General features: G+C 38.7%; 1 protein-coding gene across 1 annotated transcript in view; it reads left to right on the top strand.

The window, feature by feature from the left end:
- Positions 1-18930, top strand: part of RIC3 (RIC3 acetylcholine receptor chaperone) — a 62862-nt gene that overhangs the window by 31460 nt on the left and 12472 nt on the right. Inside the window, exon 2 of the mRNA XM_028477334.1 lies at positions 17997-18223. Coding sequence (XP_028333135.1) covers positions 17997-18223 — 227 coding nt within the window. The remainder of the gene's footprint in view (positions 1-17996; positions 18224-18930) is intronic.

The raw sequence follows: 18930 nt of genomic DNA, 5'->3' as shown, positions 1-18930 counted from the left end.
AGTAGACAAGCCTCTCCGGCTGGTGGGTGCCGGTCGGCACCGATCCTCTGTGCGGGGAATCTCTCCGCTTTGCCCTCCGCATCCCTGTTGCTGTGCTCTGCTCCACGGCTCCAAAGCTTCCCCTCTCCGCCACACGCAGTCTCCACCCACGAAGGGGCTTCCTAGTGTGTGGAAACCTTTCCTCCCTCACAGCTCCCTCCCACTGGTGCAGGTCCCGTCCCTATTCTTTTGTCTCTGTTTATTCTTTTTTCTTTTGCCCTACCCAGGTACGTGGGGAGTTTCTTGCCTTTTGGGAGGTCTGAGGTCTTCTGCCAGTGTTCATTGGGTGTTCTGTAGGAGTTGTTCCACGTGTAGATGTATTTCTGATGTATCTATAGGGAGGAAGGTGATCTCTGTCTTACTCTTCAGCCGTCTTCCCCCCGGCCCCCCTCTTTTAGGAGCTTTATGGTGTCATGTCTTATGTTTAAGTCTTTAGCCATTTTGAGTTTATTTTTGTGTATGGTGAAAGCTGTCCAAATTTCCCAACAACACTTGCTGAAGAGACTGTCTTTTCCCTGTTGTATATTCTTGCCTCCTTTATTGAAGATTAATTGACCATAGGTGTGTGGGTTTATTTCTGGGCTCTCTGTTCTGTTCCATTGATCCATATGTCTGTTTTTGTGCCAGTATCATGCTTTTTTGATTACTTTAGCTTTGTAGTATTGTCTGAAGTCTGGGAGGCTTATGCCTCCTTCTTTGGGATTGCTTTGGCAATTCTGGGTCCTTTATGGACCCAGAATTTAGGATTATCTATAAATAAATAAATTTTAGGATTATTTATTTGTTCTAGTTCTGTGAAAAATGTCATGGATAATTTGATAGGGATAGCATTAAATCTGTAGATTGCTTTGGGTAGTGTGCTCATTTTAACAATATTAATTCTTCCAATCCAAGAGCATGGGATATCTTTCTATTTCTTTGAGTCTTCAATTTCTCTTATTAATGTTCTATAATTTTTAGCATATAACTCTCTCACCTCATTGGTTAGGTTTATTCTTAAGTATTTTATTTTGGGGCATGTGATTTTGAAAGGTATTGTTTTTTTACATTCCCTTTCTGATATTTCATTGTTAGTGTAAAGAAATGCAACCAATTTCTGTATGTTAATCTTATATCTTGCTACCTTGATGAATTTATTTATCAGTTCTAGTAGTTTTTGTGTGGAGTCCTTAGGGTTTTCTATGTATAGTATCATGTCATGTGCATATAATGACAATTTTACCTCTTCTCTTCATTTGGATACCTTTTATTTCTTTTTCTTGTTTGATTGCTGTGGGTAGAACTTCCAATATCATGTTGAATAGAAGTGGTAAGAGTGGGCATCGTTGTGTTGTTCCAGAATTTAGTGGGAAGGCTTTCAGCTTGTCACCATTGAGTATTACATTGGCTGTGGGTTTGTCATAAATAGCTTTTATTATGTTGAGGTATGTTCTCTCTATACCCACTTTGGTAAGAGTTTTTATCATGAATGGATGTTAAATTTTGTGCAATGCTTCTTTTGCATCTACTGAGATGACCATGTGGTTTTTGTCTTTTCTTGTTTATGTGGTGTATCACATTGATTGATTTGCGTGTGTTGAACAATCCTTGTGAACTTGGGATGTATCCCACTTGGTCCTGGCGTATGATTTTTTTTATGTGTTGTTGAATTTGGTTTGCTAATATTTTGTTGAGAATTTTTGCGTCTATATTTATTAAAGATATTGGCCTGTAATTTTCTTTTTTGGTGGTGTCTTTGTCTGGTTTGGGTATCAGAGTGATGGTGGCTTCATAGAATGTCTTTGGGAATGTTCCTTCCTCTTCAGTTTTTTGGAAGGGTTTGAGAAGGATCAGTATAATTCCTCTTTGTATGTTTGGTAAAATTCACCTGTGAAGCCATCTGATCCTATAATTTTGTTTGTAGGGAGTTTTAAGATTACAAATTCTATTTCACTTCTAGTGATTGGTCTGTTCAAATTAGCTATTTCTTCTTGATTCAATTTTGGTGGGCTATATGTTTCTAGAAACTTGTCCATTTCTTCTAGGTTATCGAATTTGTTGGCATATAATTGTTCATAGTATTCCCTTATGGTTTCTTGTATTTCTGCAGGTATCGGTTGTTATGTCTCCTTTTTCAATTCTTATTTTGTTTATTTTGTTCTTGGTGAGCCTGGCCAGAGGTTTGTCAATCTTGTTTACCCTTTCAAAGAACCAGCTCTAGGTTTTATTGATTTTTCTTTCTATTTTTTTTTAATTTCGTTTATTTTCGGCTGCGTTGGGTCTTCATGCTGCACATGGGCTTTCTCTGGTTGCAGCGAGTGGGGGCTACTCTTTGTTGTGGTGCACGGGCTTCTCATTGTGGTGGCTTCTCTTGTGGATCACGGGCTCTAGGCGCACGGACTTCAGTAGTTGTGGCTCATGAGCTCAGTAGTTGTGGCTTATGGGCTCTAGAGCACAGGCTTAGTAGTTGTGGCACACAGGCTTAGTTGTTCTGCTGCATGTGAGATCTTCCCAGACCAGGGCTTGAACCCTGGTGTCCCCTGCATTGTCAGGCAGATTCTTAACTACCTTGCCACCGGGGAAGCCCTCTATTGTTTTTTAGTGTCTATTTTATTTATTTCCTCTCTGATCTTTATTTTTTTCTTCCTTCTGCTGACTCTAGGTTTTGTTTGTTCTTTTTCTAATTCTCTTAAGTGGTAGGTTAGGTTGTTTATTTGAAGTTTTCCTTGCTTTTCGAGGAAGGCCCGTATCACTATGAACTTCCCTCTAAGAACTGCTTTTGCTGCATCGCATAAATTTTGTATGGTTGTGTTTTCATTGTCATTTGTCTCAAGGTATTTTTAAATTTCCTGTTTGATTTCATTATTGACCCATTGTTTGTTTTTTTAGTAGCATGTTGTTTAGTCTCCATGTAATTGCTTTTTTCTCGTTTCTTTTTTCTGTGGTTGATTTCTAGTTTCATGCCATTGTGGTCAGAAAAGATGCTTTTGATAATTTCTATACTCTTAAATTTGTTGAGGCTTGTTTTGTGTCCTAGTTTGTGGTCAGTCCTAAAGAATGTTCCATGCGCACTTGAAAAGAATGTGTATTCTGATTCTTTGGATGTAATTTCCTAAAAATGTGAACTGTTCTATTGTATCATCTAGGATCTCTGTTGCCTTACTGATTTCCTGTCTAGAAGATCTGTCCAGAGAATATCTGTCTATTGATGTGAGTGGGGTGTTAAAGTCTCATACTATTATTTTATCTCTGTCATTTTCTCCTTTTATGTCTGTTAGTATTTGTTTTATGTATTTGGATGCTCCTATATTAGGTGCATATATGTTGATGAGTGTAAAATCCTCTTCTTGTATTGATCATTTTATCATTATATAGTGTCCTTTATCTTTCTTTATGGCCTTTGTTTTAAGTCTGTTTTGTCTGATATGAGTATTGTGACCCCCGCTTTCTTGTCATTTCCATTTACGTGAAATATCTTTTTCCGTCCCCTCACTTTCAGTCTATGTGTGTCCTTTGACCTAAAGTGGGTCTCTTGTAGGCAGCACCTTGTAGGCTTTTGTTTTTTAATCTAATCTGCCACTCTGTCTTTTTATTGGAGCATTTAATCCATTGACATTTAAGGTAATTATTGATAGATATGTATTTATTGCCATTTTAAACATTGTTTTCCTGATTTTATATTTCTTCTTTGTCCCTTTCTTTTTCTTGATTTTTTTCCTTTTGTGGTTTGATTATTTTCTTTTGTATTATACTTATGTTCTCTTCTTTTTGGTTTTTGTGAACCTATTTTATGTTTTTGATTTGTGGTAACCCTGTTTTTCAAGTATGTTAACACCATTGTATATCTACTTGCCTTAGACTGGTAGTCATATAGGCTCAAACACATTCAAGGAAATTTTTAAAAAATCTACATTTTCTTACTCTCCTCCATCACATTTTATGATTTTGGTGTCCTCTTTTACATCTTCATGTTCATCGTTTTGCTGTTCATTGTGGTTATCATCACTTTCACAGAAATTTTTTGATTTTTTAAAAAATCTGTGTACTGGTTTATTTAGGTGATTTGCTTTCCAATTGTGATTTTCCCTTTTCTATATATTCTATTTAGAGAAGATCTTTCAATATTTCCTTTTAGGGGATAGTTTTAGTATTGCTGTATTCTTTTAGTTTTTGCTTGTCTGAAAAATTCTTTGTCTCTCCTTCTATTCTAAATGATAATCTTCCTTGGTAGAGTACCTTAGGTTGCAGATTTTTCCCTTTCAGGACTTTGACTATATCTTGCCACTCCCTTCTGGCCTGCAACGTTTCTGTAGAGAAATCAGCTGATAGCCTTATGGGGGAACCTATGTAATTAACTCTTTTTCTCTTGCTGCATTTAGAATCCTCTCTTTAACTTTTGCCATTTTTATTATAATATGTCTTGGTGTAGGTCTGTTTGGGTTTACGTGTTTGGGACCCTCTGTGCTTTCTGTATCTGGATATCTGTTTCCTTCTTTAGGTTTGGGAATTTTTCAGCCATAATCTCTTTTAATACATTTTGGATCTCCTTTTCTCTTTCTTCTCCTCATGAAGAGTTCTAAATAATATGGGAAAATTGTATACTGTAAAGGAAAAGTAAAGATATATTCACTGTATGTATTCACTAGGAAAAAGTAGGTCAACATCTTAACAGTGGTTATTTCTGGGTCATGGAAACATGGGTGGTTGTTATTTATACTTTTCTCTACTTTCTCAATTTTCTATAGGTATGCGGTTTTTTTTCTTTTATAACCAGAAAAAAAGTTTCTTCCCTTCCATGTCCACTCCATCAAAAAAAAAAAAAAAAAGGGAAGAATCCTTTTTAGAATTGAGTCCAAGAAGTGTTCACTTCTCTATAGTTGAAAAGTCCACTATCCACCTTTTTGCAAACTGGAACAATAATTATCTGTCTCCATTTGTTCAAGATTTCTCTTTTTATCAATATAATTTCTTAAAATTTTCTTTAGTTCAGTGACCTTATGTGCAAGTTTTACCAGTTTTCCTGGTAGAAATTATTTAGTGAACAGACTTGATCTTATCCTCCTCACCCATCTGGGACTTTTTTCCCCTCTAGGATTGTTAATTCTCTCCCATTTAACCCCAAATTGATACCCTCTGATAGAGAATATGGAAGCAAAATAGAGGTTGAGAAATTCTGCTTTCTCAGCATTACATTTTATCATCAAGCAAATTGCCTTTTCACTCTAAAAATACCCTTTTTGCTTTTGCTAGCCTTTTTGTAAACCTTGATTTATTTTGGACCTTGGCCTCCTCATGTGGTTCTTCCAAGTCTTGCTACTCTTTCATGCTGATTGCTGATGTACTCTTCTGTTCATTTTTTGTCTGTTCTTTTAGAATAGCTACCAGTACATCTACTGTTTTCCTCTGCCTTCCCCACCTGCTTAAGAATTTTTTTAATGCCCAAGCAAAAATGCCTTTTAAGAGCTTTTTTCTTAGAGTCTCATGCAGTGGAACCACGTGTCTCTGTTCTCAGGACTTCTTAATTCTGCCTTCCCAGAGCCTGTGCCACACAACTCCTAACTTTTTGCCACAAATTCTAAGATGGCATGATCTCTCTCTCCTATGGTTCTCCTTTCATTTCGCCAACAGGTTTCTTCTTTAGCCAGAGTAACCATTCACTGACTCACCTTATGTACCTGTGGAACATGAAGATGTCAGCATACTAGGTCAGGAACTTGTTAGTTGTTCCTGGTTAGCTGACTGGGACTTTGAACAGGTTCCAGAGTAGTTGAAGTCCTCCAAGGTGACAGTGTGCTGCTTCTATGTTAGAATTGGCTTCAAGAGAGTCCTACCTTCCACCTCCATTGGCTGGGGCCTGGGGGGCTCCTACAGTAATGTTATGTTTGGCATCTCTCCTGCTGACCCTGCCCACCTTTGTTTTCCATTGAGCATCTCACTTTGAATGCCTGTAAACAGGGTTCCTTACCAGCCCCTCCCCAGTAACCCTGTTCCTCTGGAATATTTCAGACTCTTATTGTCACCATGTTCTCCTCAAGTGAGTCCTGCTCACTGAGTCTGAAGCTCTCCAAGATGTGAAAATACATACACACACATATATGTATATGTATGTATACATATTTATACATACATATGTAACACACACATATACGTAATTCTTTGTTATCTTAAATTAGCTCTTTATGTGTTGGTATGTAGGTGCCTGAGACAAATGGATTATTTTGGTCCTTTACCTTTTCTCTTAATGAAACATCAGACATCTACTCTGAAGGTGTGCGAAGAGGAGCAGAGACAATTTGAGAGTCTGTGAATGAATGTAAATTAGACATATTTTCAATTTCAGAAACTCAGAGGTGGGTAGGTGTGGGGCACCTTGATCAGTCTGATTGCCATTTTCTATTCTCAAAACTGAAATTGAGGGCTTCCCTGGTGGCTCAGCGGTTGCGCCTCCGCCTGCCAATGCAGGGGAACCGGGTTCGCGCCCCGGTCTGGGAGGATCCCACATGCCGCGGAGCGGCTGGGCCCGTGAGCCATGGCCGCTGAGCCTGCGCGTCCGGAGCCTGTGCTCCGCAACCCTGAAATTGAAAACGCTCAGGATAATGAAGTAAAAAACTATTTTTAGCTCTGAGAGTGACTGGGCTGGGTCTTGAGATCACAGCAAGGCCAACAGGCCTAGTGTAAGTCATTCAGATCAGTTCAACAAAGTGTATAGCAGCATAAAGAAAATACTAGACTTCTATTAAAGAAGTTCATAGTTTGTCCTTCAGCCACAGAGCACCAGGAATGCACCTGCAGTTGAATAAATTGGGTTTATTGCTTGTTGCAGCACAGGAGGATGCACACCATGAGGAAGCACGCAGCATCTCAGCAAGAGTGTTAGAAAAGTCTTACTATAGGATTTAGGCTTGTGTTAGGTGATTTTGAGGAAGGTTTAAGGACGTCGGGCTTTGCTGTGGATCGGGTGCTGTCAGAAAGTGGGGCAAATTCTATGACTGGGTATCTTAGTAGAGTTTATGTAAAGAGAGAGCAGTCTAAAGAAAAGCTATAGCTATAATTGGCAAAGAAGCAGCAGTCACTCATCATCCAGGAATAGGGGCTATCTGATATTTTTTTGGTTTGGGCAGTGTTCATGTTTTGTGTGTGCTCAGACAGATTACACAATGTTCTTATTTTTTTGTCTTGATCCATCATGGTCACAGAATGGTCTTGTCTGATGCTCATGTCTGAAATTGCTTATGTGTAAGAGGAGAACACCAAGACCTAACTGTGAGTGCCAGGCTAGCTCATAGCAACAGCAGACCAGCTCCTGGGTATCCGAGGCTGTTTTCTTATTCTCAGGTATGATTTGTAGGTTTTAATCAGCACTAGCTAAAATCGGGTAGAAATGGTACTTAGTGGAAGATGTTACCCATTTCTTTTCCAATCCATTCAAATAGAGGATGTAAGACACATAAACAGAAATCTTGAATAAGGCCAGTTGTGATAAGTGCAATTAAAGAGGTTCAGACAGTGTATTCTAAGCAATGGGGATGATAAGAGAAAATGCTTCAGGGACAAGGGTAGTATTTGGCCTGGGCTTAGGATAGGCTGAATTTAGATATGTGGAGTTGGAGGGAAAAGCCAAACTATTGGAGTAAGCAAAGGCTGAGAGGTAAGAAATCACAAGGCAGGCTCAAAGCATGGTGAGAAGTCTAGTTTGGCTGAATCAGGAGTATGTAATGGGAAAGAAGCGTGAGGAGGTACTTTTGGGTTAGATTATGGAATTCAGTTGTTTAGGAGTTCACTTTGTAGGGAGGGAAAAATCAGAATTTGCTAAATACCTACTGTGTGTGCTGGGAGCTTTGTATATGTTATCTTATTTAATCTGTAACCCTTGTAACAACCCTGAGAAGTAGGTCTTATGATAGCCATTTTATAGATGATGAAAATGAGCTCTAGTAAGGTTAATTTAACTTCCACTTAAATAGTTGGACACACAGTGAGGATCTTAATAACTCTGACTGAAAACGTGGTACTCACTTTATTGATACTTCCCTCTGCTGTCTCCTGTGTGGTGCAGTCTCTTGTCATTATGGTAACCGTTGAAAGCTTTTGATCCAAGGAATGGCAAGACCAGTTAGAATTATGCTTTAGGAAGATTACTCTGGTAACAAACAGTAATAGTTAACATGTGTTGAATATATGGACTAGGCCCTGTGCTAAGCAACTTAGACACACAAATATCTCTTTTAATAATATGTAGGATGAATTGGGAGTGGGGAGGTTGGTAAAAGATGAAGAAAAAAATCTGATTAGACAAGCAGAAAACATTAAAGCAGTGGTCAGCAAAGTAGAGTTAGGTAGGAGGGGAATGCGATAAGATGGGCCCTTGGAGGAGACTGGTGAGGAAGAAACAGTCAGCTGTTGTTGGAGCCTCCACTTTAAGTAATGCTGAATTAAATATGACATCAAGAACTTCCTCAGTATTTAGGGAGAAGCTTTCCTATCTTAAAGGACTGGCTACATTAAGACCTTTCTTGTTCTGTGGTAATCCAGTTCTTTATTGATTTATTTGCCCTAAGAATGAAATGCTGCAAATGGTTTAATGTTGCTTTCAGAAAGCTCTTTTGTTAACAGTGCTAGAGTTTCTGTTTTTGTTTTTAGCAATAGGGATGGTTATTAACAAGGGAAAGTAGAGCTGCACTCTGTAAAATCCATTAAGTTTTTAGTCAAGCTTAAATTATTTGCTAAGTGAAATTTTAATAATTAAATAAACCTAAATATGGGGAAAGCTTTCAATAAACAATTGGGATTTAGTCAAGTCCATTTAATAGAATACTTAAGTACATATAGAGATAGGGAACACAGCTGTTTTCTGTTTTGGAAGGTCTGCAGTTTTAATGTTCTAATATCTTTAATGTTCTGATCTCTTTAGTTGTTTGTTTTAAAGCAATTAGAAAACAAAATCACAAATCCCAATCTCCTTATTTATCCCACCCCTCCCCGCTTTCCCCTTTGGTAACCATAAGTTTTTCTATGTGAGTTTCTGTTTTGTAAATAAGTTCATTTGTATCTTTTTTTAAAATTCTGCATATAAGTGATATCCTATGATATTTGTCTTTCTCTGTCTAGCTTACTTCACTTAGTATGATAATCTCTAGGGCTGTCCATGTTGCCACAGATGGCATTATTTCATTCTTTTTTATGGCTGAGTAATATTTCATTGTGTATATATTACCATATGTATGGGATTAACATATACACACTACTATATAGAAAACAGATTAACCAACAAGGACCTACTATGTAGCACAGAGACCTATACTCAATATTTTATAATAACCTCTAAGGGCAAAGAATCTGAAAAAGTGTGTGTGTGTGTGTATGTATGTATACATATAAAACTGAATCACTTGGGACTTCGCCTGGTGGTGCAGTGGTTAAGAATCCGCCTAACAATGCAGGGGACACGGGTTTGAGCCCTGGTCCAGGAAGATCCCACATGCCACAGAGCAACTAAGCCTGTGTGCCACAACTACTGAGCCTGCACTCTAGAGCCCGCAAGCCACAACTACTGAGCTCGCGAGCCACAACTACTGAAGCCCGTGTGCTTAGAGCCCATGCTCTGCAACAAGAGAAGCCACCCCAGTGAGAAGCCTGCGCACCACAACAAAGAGTAGCTGCTGCGTGCAGCAACAGACCCAATGCAGCCAAAAAAAAAAAAAAAAAAAAACTGAGTCACTGTGCTGTACACCAGAAACTAACATGACATTGTAAAACAACTATACTTCAATTAAAACCCCACAAATCCTTTTTGTAATGTAGCTGTAAGGTAGAACATTTGTAATAGTGAAAAATTGTGATATAGATGTACAAGGAGATGTTATATAGCAGTTTGAGTGAATGAACTAGAATTGCATGTATTAACTGGATACATTTTGCCGGAAAAAGGCAAAAAGGAAGTTGCAGAAACATCAGTACAGTGTGATACTGTAATATAAAGGTTTTTTTTAAATTGTGGTTAAAATATACATAACATTTATCATTTCAACCATTAGATATACAGTTCAGAGGCATTAAGTACATTCACACTGGTATACAACCATCACCACCATCCATTCATAATATAAAGTTTTAAAATACTCAGTCAATATTGTATATTGTTCATGGATGTATACTTACATAGTAAAGTCTAAAAGCACATATTTTAATAATAACCAAATTCGGAGTTGTGGCTATTTCAGTGAGGGTGGGAGGAAGAGACATAAGGGGCTCCAGTTATATCTGTGTGGTAGGTAGGTATATAGGTGCTCATGTATTATCATCTGTAGTTTTTTGTACACTTGGAGTATCTTCTTTAAAATTTTTTTCTTAAAAAATCATTTCAGCTTGACATCTCCAAGTGTTTGCTAGCCATTGACTTTTTAGGCATTCTGGGCTGTTCAGTTCTAAGAAACATGGTGATACCAAGATCCAAGAGGTGAGGTTGCTCCCTATTGAGAACAGTTAACTTTATGAAGAGAAAAATCTGTTCCAAATTCAGCATTCTGACCCTAGCCTGCCATCTCAAGTGTACCCTTGGTCACAGGTGGCAGAGGTTATAGGTCTGAAGCCTAAAGGTCTGAGAGAGTGACTCTACAAAGGAAAGAAATACAGGAGGAGAAAAGGTTTTGGAAGGTGAAAATTAGTTTCACTTTTAGGTTTGAGTGGATAGACACACAAAAGGACATATATATTAATGGGATTTAGAGATAAGAGATAAGAGCTTGGAGGAAAGGTCAGAACTAGAGCTATACATTTTGGACATTCCAGTGTATGCCTTGAGAATGAATGAGTTTACCAAAGGAAGAAGAATAGGGAAAGAACAAAGGTTGAAACAAAACCTTGGGGAGAGAGGATTAAAGAAGAACCAGTAAAAGAGATGGGAAGAAATAGGTTGAAGGACTAGTCAGTGGGGAAAGAAGAAATCAGGAGAGTGATTTGCCACAGATATTAAGGCAGGAAAGTTTGGCAAGAATTTGTTCAGATTAATCCAATATTTATTGAATGACTTGTGGTAATCACTTTCTTGTGTAGCAGAGTCTTAAGAGTGAGAGCTGAGTAAAAGCCATTGGATTTGATGGTTACAGTACAGTTAACCATGTTGTAACTATACTTCTTATTCATAAACTCTTTAAATACAGGAGTTGTTTTATTTATCATTTTAATCTCAGTGTCTGACACAGTACCTGGCATGTTGTTAAGTGTTCAGTAGTAAATATGTGAACTATTACATTGAATATAAAATGCACAGATTTCTCCTAGGATATAAAACATATTTTTACCATCTAGCCTGTCTCTTCCATTGCTCTCAGTTCCCCCTCCTACCTTTGAACATAGTATTCTCTACTTTTTCAGTGCTTCTTTGATTCTAGTCTACAATCTCTTTATCAATAATCTCTTTTGAAATCAATTTTAAAGTTTCTCTACTTCTTGCCACATCATCATTCACTTAGTATTGCTTTTTGAAACCCTATATCACACTTCCTTTCTTAGTCCCATTGCTCACCCATTAACTCAATAGAAAGAAGACAGTTCTAACAATCAGAGCTGTACAGAGGTGGCATGGGCTTCCTGTGGGGGGAAGTACTGAGTTTCCTGTTTGATGGTATTCAGCAGAGTCAAGACCACCACTAGATGACTCTTTTTAAAAATTTCCAATTTATTGAGAGAGAAATAACACATCGTGCAATTTACCTGTTTAAAGTGCACAGTCAGTGGCTTTTAGTATAGTCACGAAGTTGTACAACCATCATCAGAATCGTCACCCCTCAAGAAAAAAAAAACCATACCCATTAGCAGTCACTCTCCTCTGCCCCCTCTCCACCCTCCCTACCTCCCCCCAGCAAGCAACCACAAATCTACTCTCTGTCTCTATGGATTTACCTATTCTGAACACTTCATATTAATGGAATCATATGTAGTCTTGCATGACTGGCTTTTCTTCACTTAGGATTATGATTTCGAAGTTCATCCATACTGTAGCATGTGTCTGCACTTCCTTCCTCTTTTATGGCCAAATACTGTTCCATTGTATGGATATAGCACATTTTTATTTGTCAGCTGATGAACATCTGGCCATTATGAATAATGCTGCTTTAAACATTTGTACAAGTTTTTTTTTAAATTGGGGTATAGTTGCTTTACAGTGTTGTGTTAGTTTCTGCTGTACAACGAAGTGAATCATCTATATGTATATATATATCCCCTCCCTCTTGGACCTCTCTCCTACCCCACCCCCCATTGCATCCATCTAGATCACCACAGAGCACCGAGCTGAGCTCCCTGCGCTATACCGCAGGTTCCCACTAGCTATCTGTTTTACACATGGCAATGCACAAACGTCAATCCCAGTCTCCCAGTTCATCCCACCCTCCCTCCCCAACCCCCACCATGTCCACACGTCTGTTCCCTATGTCTGCATCTCTATTCCTGCCCTGTAAATAGGTTCATCTGTACCATTTTTCTAGATTCCACAGACGTGCGTGTGTGTGTGTGTGTGTATATATATATATATATGTATATATATATAAAACACCATTCACAAAAACAAACTTAAAATGGATTAAAGACCTAAATGTAAGACCGAACACTATAAAACTCTTACAGGAAAACATAGGAAGAACACTCTTTGACAAATCACAGCAAGATCTTTTTTGTACATAAATTTTTGTGTGAGCATATTCTTCTTGGGTATATACCTAAGGGCAGAATTGCTGGGTCATATGGAAACTTTGTTTACCTTTTTGAGGAGCTGCCAGACTGTTTTTCAAAGCAACTGCACTATTTTACATTCCCACCCAGCAGAGTACAGTAGTTCCATTTTCTCCACATCCTCGCCAACACTTTTGATTATGTCTTTTTTTTTAATTAATTTATTTTTTGGCTGTGTTGGGTCTTCATTGCTGCACACGGGCTTTCTCTAGTTGTGGTAAGCGGGGGCTACTCTTCATTGCAGTGCGCGGGCTTCTCTTTTTGGTGGCTTCTCGTTGCAGAGCACGGTCTCTACGCACATGGGCTTCAGTAGTAGTGGCACGCAGGCTCAGTAGTTGTGGCTCGTGGGCTCTAGAGCTCAGGCTCTAGAGCGCAGGCTCAGTAGTTGTGGAACAGGGGCTTAGTTGCTCCGTGGCATGTGGGATCTTCCCAGGCAAGGGCTTGAACTCGTGTCCCCTGCCTTGACAAGTGGATTCTTAACCACTGCGCCACCAGGGATGTCCCATCGATTATGTCTTTTTGATTACAGCATCCTATGGATGTAAAGTTCTATCTCATTGTGGGTTTAATTTACATGTCTTTGATTGCTATTGATGTTGAACATCTTTTCATGTGCATGTTGGCCATTATATATCTTTGGAAAAATGTCTATTAAGATATTTTGTTCATTTTTAAATGGGTTGTCTTTTTGTTGAGTGGTAAGAGTTCTTTATATATTTTGGTTACTCAACCTTTATCAGATATATGATATTTTCTTTCAGTGGTTTGTCTTCACTTTCTATATCTTCTTTGGAAAAATGTCTATTAAGATATTTTGTTCATTTTTAAATGGGTTGTCTTTTTGTTGAGTGGTAAGAGTTCTTTATATATTTTGGTTACTCAACCTTTATCAGATATATGATATTTTCTTTCAGTGGTTTGTCTTCACTTTCTTGGTGGTGTCTTTGCAGCACAAAAGTTTTAAAATTTGATGAAGTCCACTTATTTTTCCTTTGGTTGCTTGTGCTTTTGGTATCATATCTAAGAAAACAGTGCCTAATCTAAGGTCACAGGGATTTATGTTTATTTTTTTCCTAAGACTTCTATGGTTTTGGCCCTTATATTTAGGTCTCTAACCTATTTTCAGTTAATTTTTAGAAATTTAATATGGTGTGAGGTAGGGGTCTAATTTCATTCTTTTGCATGTGAATGTCTTGTCCCCATAGCATTTGCTGAGAGGCTGGATGACTTTTAAGGCTCCTTCTGACTGAAGATTCTATGATGCTTTGTAGTATATTGATTTCTGTTATTGTCCAAATAGGTGGACAGTCAAGATTGCAAATGATGGCCATCCTTTTCCCAAGAATACATTGTGTCTAAAAACAGGGATAGCCATTAGTCTTTTATCAGTTTGTTCTAGATTTCTCAGTTGCTTTAAAGTCTATCCTCCTTTGACTTTTATGATACTGGTTTGCTTCTGGTCTTCTTTGACCAGCACAGTTTTCTTTTCTTCCTATTTTTACACATAAGTACACATACCCCTCCAGTTTTTTTGGTATGGGAACTGTTCATGCAATTTTAATTAGCTTTGTCATTTAGGTAGCTCAGAGTTTCTTCTCAAGCCTAACTACAGTCTAATAAAAATTTCTTATGAATATGCCAACAACACCTAGAACTTAACATGTGAAAAATAGGTGTTCAGTCTTCCCTTAACCATAAGCCCTCCCAGTTTTCCTCATTGTCTTCTCTTAGTATCTTAAACCAACCTTCAAGTTTTCCAACTCCCCACTCCCCATTCATTATTAAATGTTGCTGATCATTGCATGGTAAAAGCCCTTGGACCCATCCTTTCCTTTCTATAGCTATAGCTGTCTTCTGGCTGATTTCCCAGACCCTAGTTTCTCTCTTTTAGGTCCTTACTCAAGTGCTTGGAATAATCCTCCTCAGACACCCTTCTGATTAAATCATTTCCCTGATCCTAGACCCACAGTATTAAATTTATATGACACAAGTTAACATTTAACCCACTGCTACTTTCCTTATCTCTTGTTACTTCCCTTAATGGATTTGGTAGTTAACCTTATTTATTCTTTGTTCTTATTTCTTTGTTCTCATCTTTTTCTCATTGCACACAGTCCTCTTTTCTCCTAGTGTGCCTTTGCTTCTATTCTGAATCTCACTCCCTTCAATGATTGATCCCATCTGATTCCTCTCCCTTTTTTTTTTTGCATTCTTTCAATACTTAGACATTTAGTTTGTCTAGTAATAAGATCTATAGTACCCTGTTCCTTTTTTGCTGTTTGCTTTGGATATACTACTTTTTAAAAGCATCGTTTCATGTGGGAACCATTGTTTCCATTTCATTTATGGTTCTCCTCCCTTCCTACCTACAGCACAGAGTCCTGAACATAATAGTGGTCCAATAAATCTTCTTGGCTGACAGATCTATAAAAGTTTTGGGGGCAGATGTGTGATGTTTAGCATCATCATCATTTTTCAATTTTAGAAATGCAAAATAATGCCTTTTGTGCCATTATTTGGCTTTAATTTTTTATATTTTGTTTTATGCCAAGTTTTGAGAACAGTCTTCTCAGTACAGTTAAATGAAGTTCAACAATGTATTACTACAGATATTAAATCTAGTTTATTGAGCAGTAACCACCCGATATATCAGATTCTCTCAAGGGAAAGGTTAGCTTCTTAGATGCTGGCTAGGCATTTGTTCAAAGTGCATTATAGCCTTAAAGCTAGGACCATTTAAGATATTACGATCCTTGACAGTTTAGTAGCAAAATAGTCACCAGCACCCAGAATAGGAGTAGTGACCTGCTTGCTTTCTTCTACTGTCTGAAGTTGTGCTTCTGTTGCTGGCCTCCTCTTAAAAAGAAGCATTTCTTCTAACTTCCATGTCACCCAAAGTCAGTATCAAGAGGGAAAAAAGGATTGTTGGGGTGGAGCTCGGCTGAGAGAGGATACAGGCAAGAGGACAGCTCCCAGGCCCAGTGGCTGGCTGTCTCACTCCTTGCCTGCCCACCCACCATCTCTCTCACCTCAGGAGCAGAGAGTTGACTTGAAGATAGTCCTCAGTTCATAGCCCCTGAATAACATCACCAGTGCAAGGTTGCTTTCTTATTTCGTTACTTTCTTTTTAACCCTTTACCTTCACTCCACATGCCCATTCCTTTCTCCGTTCACGTGCACCCACTCTAATGTGTTTGTTTTATGTCCTTATACCTACATATTTGCTTGAAAGATATGTAGTATAATTATAGTGTGTCTTTAGCTTACATATGGTATTTGCTTATTTTTTTTCAATGCTGTGCTTTTCAAGATGTTCATATTGCTGTAGGTATATCTAAAGTGTTTTCTAAAAGCTATGTGGAATTTCATATTGGTATCTACTCCATTTTGATTCTACATTCTAACAGTTACAGAGATCAAAGTTACTTCAGGCTCCCTGCTACAACATCATCACAGTGAACATTCTCACACAGGTCTGTAGAGTCTAGAGTTTGAAATAGGATACAGACAGCCTTATTTGAGAATTTCTCTGGAATTTATCCACCAGTATAGGATCACTGGATAATAGGACATAGCTTTAATGTCACAATGCATGAGATTTCTTGCCTCCCCACATCTTTGACAGTACCTACTATTACCCACCATTCTAATTTTTGCCCTTCTGATAGGTATAAGTGCTAGCTCATTGTTTTAATTAGTATTTTTCTCGTTGGTTTTATTTTGATCATCTCTTTATGTACTTGTTAACCATTTGAACTTCTCTTTCTGTGAGTTTCCTACTCATATCTTTTGGCCATTTTTCTATTGGGTTTCCTCTGATGTTCATATCAAATTGTAGGAATTCCTTGTCTATGCTAGAGATTTAATCAGTTGTCAATTTTAGACGTTGCAGAAGCTTTTCCTTGCTTGTCATCTATCTTAACCCTGTTCATGGTATTCTTTATTGAACAGAAATCCATAATTTTATTGAAGTCAAATCCAACAGTTTTTACTGTGTAGTTTGTATTTTTAGAGCCTGAGTCGAGAAGTCTTTCTGCTCCTTAGTGTTTTCTGTCAGTGGATTATCCACACAAGCCTGTTTACATGGCCTTTTGAAGAGAAGTCTTTCCTTTCTTTCTCACCTGTGACTTGGAGGAGGCTTGACGCTGTTAATGTTTGGCTGCCCCTGATGGAGGAAAAAAATGTGAGAAAACTGATGCACACGCCTTTCTCTACGCCCTGCACTTCCACTCACAGGACTGAGCACCTGTGACCCTGTTTGTACTACATGAATCCTGTCTGCTCAGCTACAGCTGATTGGAAAGTGCTGCATCCCTACCCAAGCTGAGTAGGTATGCAGGGAATTTGGAATTATGACCAGTCTCTGCTGGCCCCTTGAAGGACATGCAGATTGAGGGGTTTGGGGGTGAACATCTTCCTTTATGTTCACAGAGAAGCTAGAGAAATGCTGGCAGAGAAATGAGAATGAGGAAGATATGCACAGAGGAACAGAGAAAAAAGCCCTCTGGCCCCACAGAGAGGGAGAACGATTGAAGTAGAAAGTGAGAGTAGCTGTCTTGTATCCTGATGGCTTTCCAGTTTCTGATTGTGTTCTCTTCTGTCTGAGATCAGATTGCATTTCCGTACGTGTATTAGTTAGGGATGGCTAACTACTCTAACAGATAGACTCCAAAGTGTATAATGGCCCTAACACAATAGAAGTTTATTTCTCACTCACATAAACAGGTCCAGATGGTTCTAAGTTGGTGAGGTGGGGGCAGTGGAGGGCTCTGTGCCACACAGTTGCTCAGGAACTCGGGCTGATGGAGGCTCTGCCATTTTCAACACATGACTTCCAATGTCTCCGTAGGTGTTAGCATCCAGCCTGCAGAAAGGAAATGAACATGGAGTTCAATACATGGGACGTTGTATAGGCCAGGCCTTGAACTAGCACCTGTCATTCACATTGCTTTGTCTGGAACTCAGTCACACGGCCACATTTAAGTGTATGGAAGCTGAAAAATGTTATCCACCTGTGGACCCAAAAGGAAGAGAAAATGGGTTTGGTGAACAGCTAGAGATTGCCACATCATATTTATTATATGTGTGATACTCTTGTGATGCCTCTGTATTCTTATAATCAAGTTCCCGTTTTGTCTTAAACTTGTTTGAGTGGACTTCTGTTATGTATCTCAGTGCGTGAGCTGTTTTCCTAATAGCCATATTTAAAATAGTAGAAGTAATAAAGACTGATTAATTTATTTTCTCAGGGAAGTTGGGTCGATTTCCACCTATGATGCATCATCACCAGGCACCCTCAGATGGCCAGACCTCTGGGGCTCGCTTCCAGAGGTCTCACCTTGCAGAGGCCTTTGCAAAGGCTAAAGGACCAGGTGGAGGCACTGGAGGAGGAGGTAGTGGAAGAGGCCTGATGGGGCAGATTATTCCAATCTACGGTTTTGGGATTTTTTTATATATACTCTACATTTTATTTAAGGTAAGTGGAGTCATCCTGATCATATTACATCCATGAAAATCCAGTATCATCATAATAAAAATCATTGTCAGCATTAAAACCCTTTATAGTTCATAACCCTTTTTCAAATCTATCATCTCTTTAAATCTTGCCTCCTCTTTATGAGGTAGCTAGGATAGCTGTCACGTATCTCAGTTTTACAGGTGAGAAAATCTTCACTCAGAACCTAAACAATTTGCCCCAGAATTCACAACTAAAAATGCAGAACCAGGACTTGAACCTGAATCTTCTAGTTCCTAATCCACTGAGCAATAAAGTTCAAAGCCTACCCTCCCCCAACCCTGCCCCAATTTTTTCTTGATTGGTCATCTTTGCAAACTGTAAAGGCATAAAGATGTTCTAGGAAGAACTTTATCATGAGGATTGGCATAATGATTTCCAGGTAGCCACTGTGAGGCCAAATAATGACTGTACCAACACCACTTTTTCCTCCTTTTACCCCCAGGAGTATGAGGTGCTGTTTTTAACATCAGTTGTAGTAATTCTCCCGAAACAGAACTGCCACGTCCTGAAACTAAGCCTGATATTTCCCAGCTCTGGGGAGATATGATTTGGGTCCTTTTAAAAGTAGACTCCCAGGGCTTCCCTGGTGGCACAGTGGTTGCGCGTCCGCCTGCCGATGCAGGGGAACCGGGTTCGCGCCCCGGTCTGGGAGGATCCCACATGCC

The sequence above is a fragment of the Physeter macrocephalus genome, chromosome 16 (genome assembly GCF_002837175.3).
Source record: "Physeter macrocephalus isolate SW-GA chromosome 16, ASM283717v5, whole genome shotgun sequence".
NCBI classification, from domain to species: domain Eukaryota; kingdom Metazoa; phylum Chordata; class Mammalia; order Artiodactyla; family Physeteridae; genus Physeter; species Physeter macrocephalus.
The sequence above is the reverse complement of the archived record's forward strand: the minus strand, read 5'-3'. Positions and strand labels throughout refer to the sequence as shown.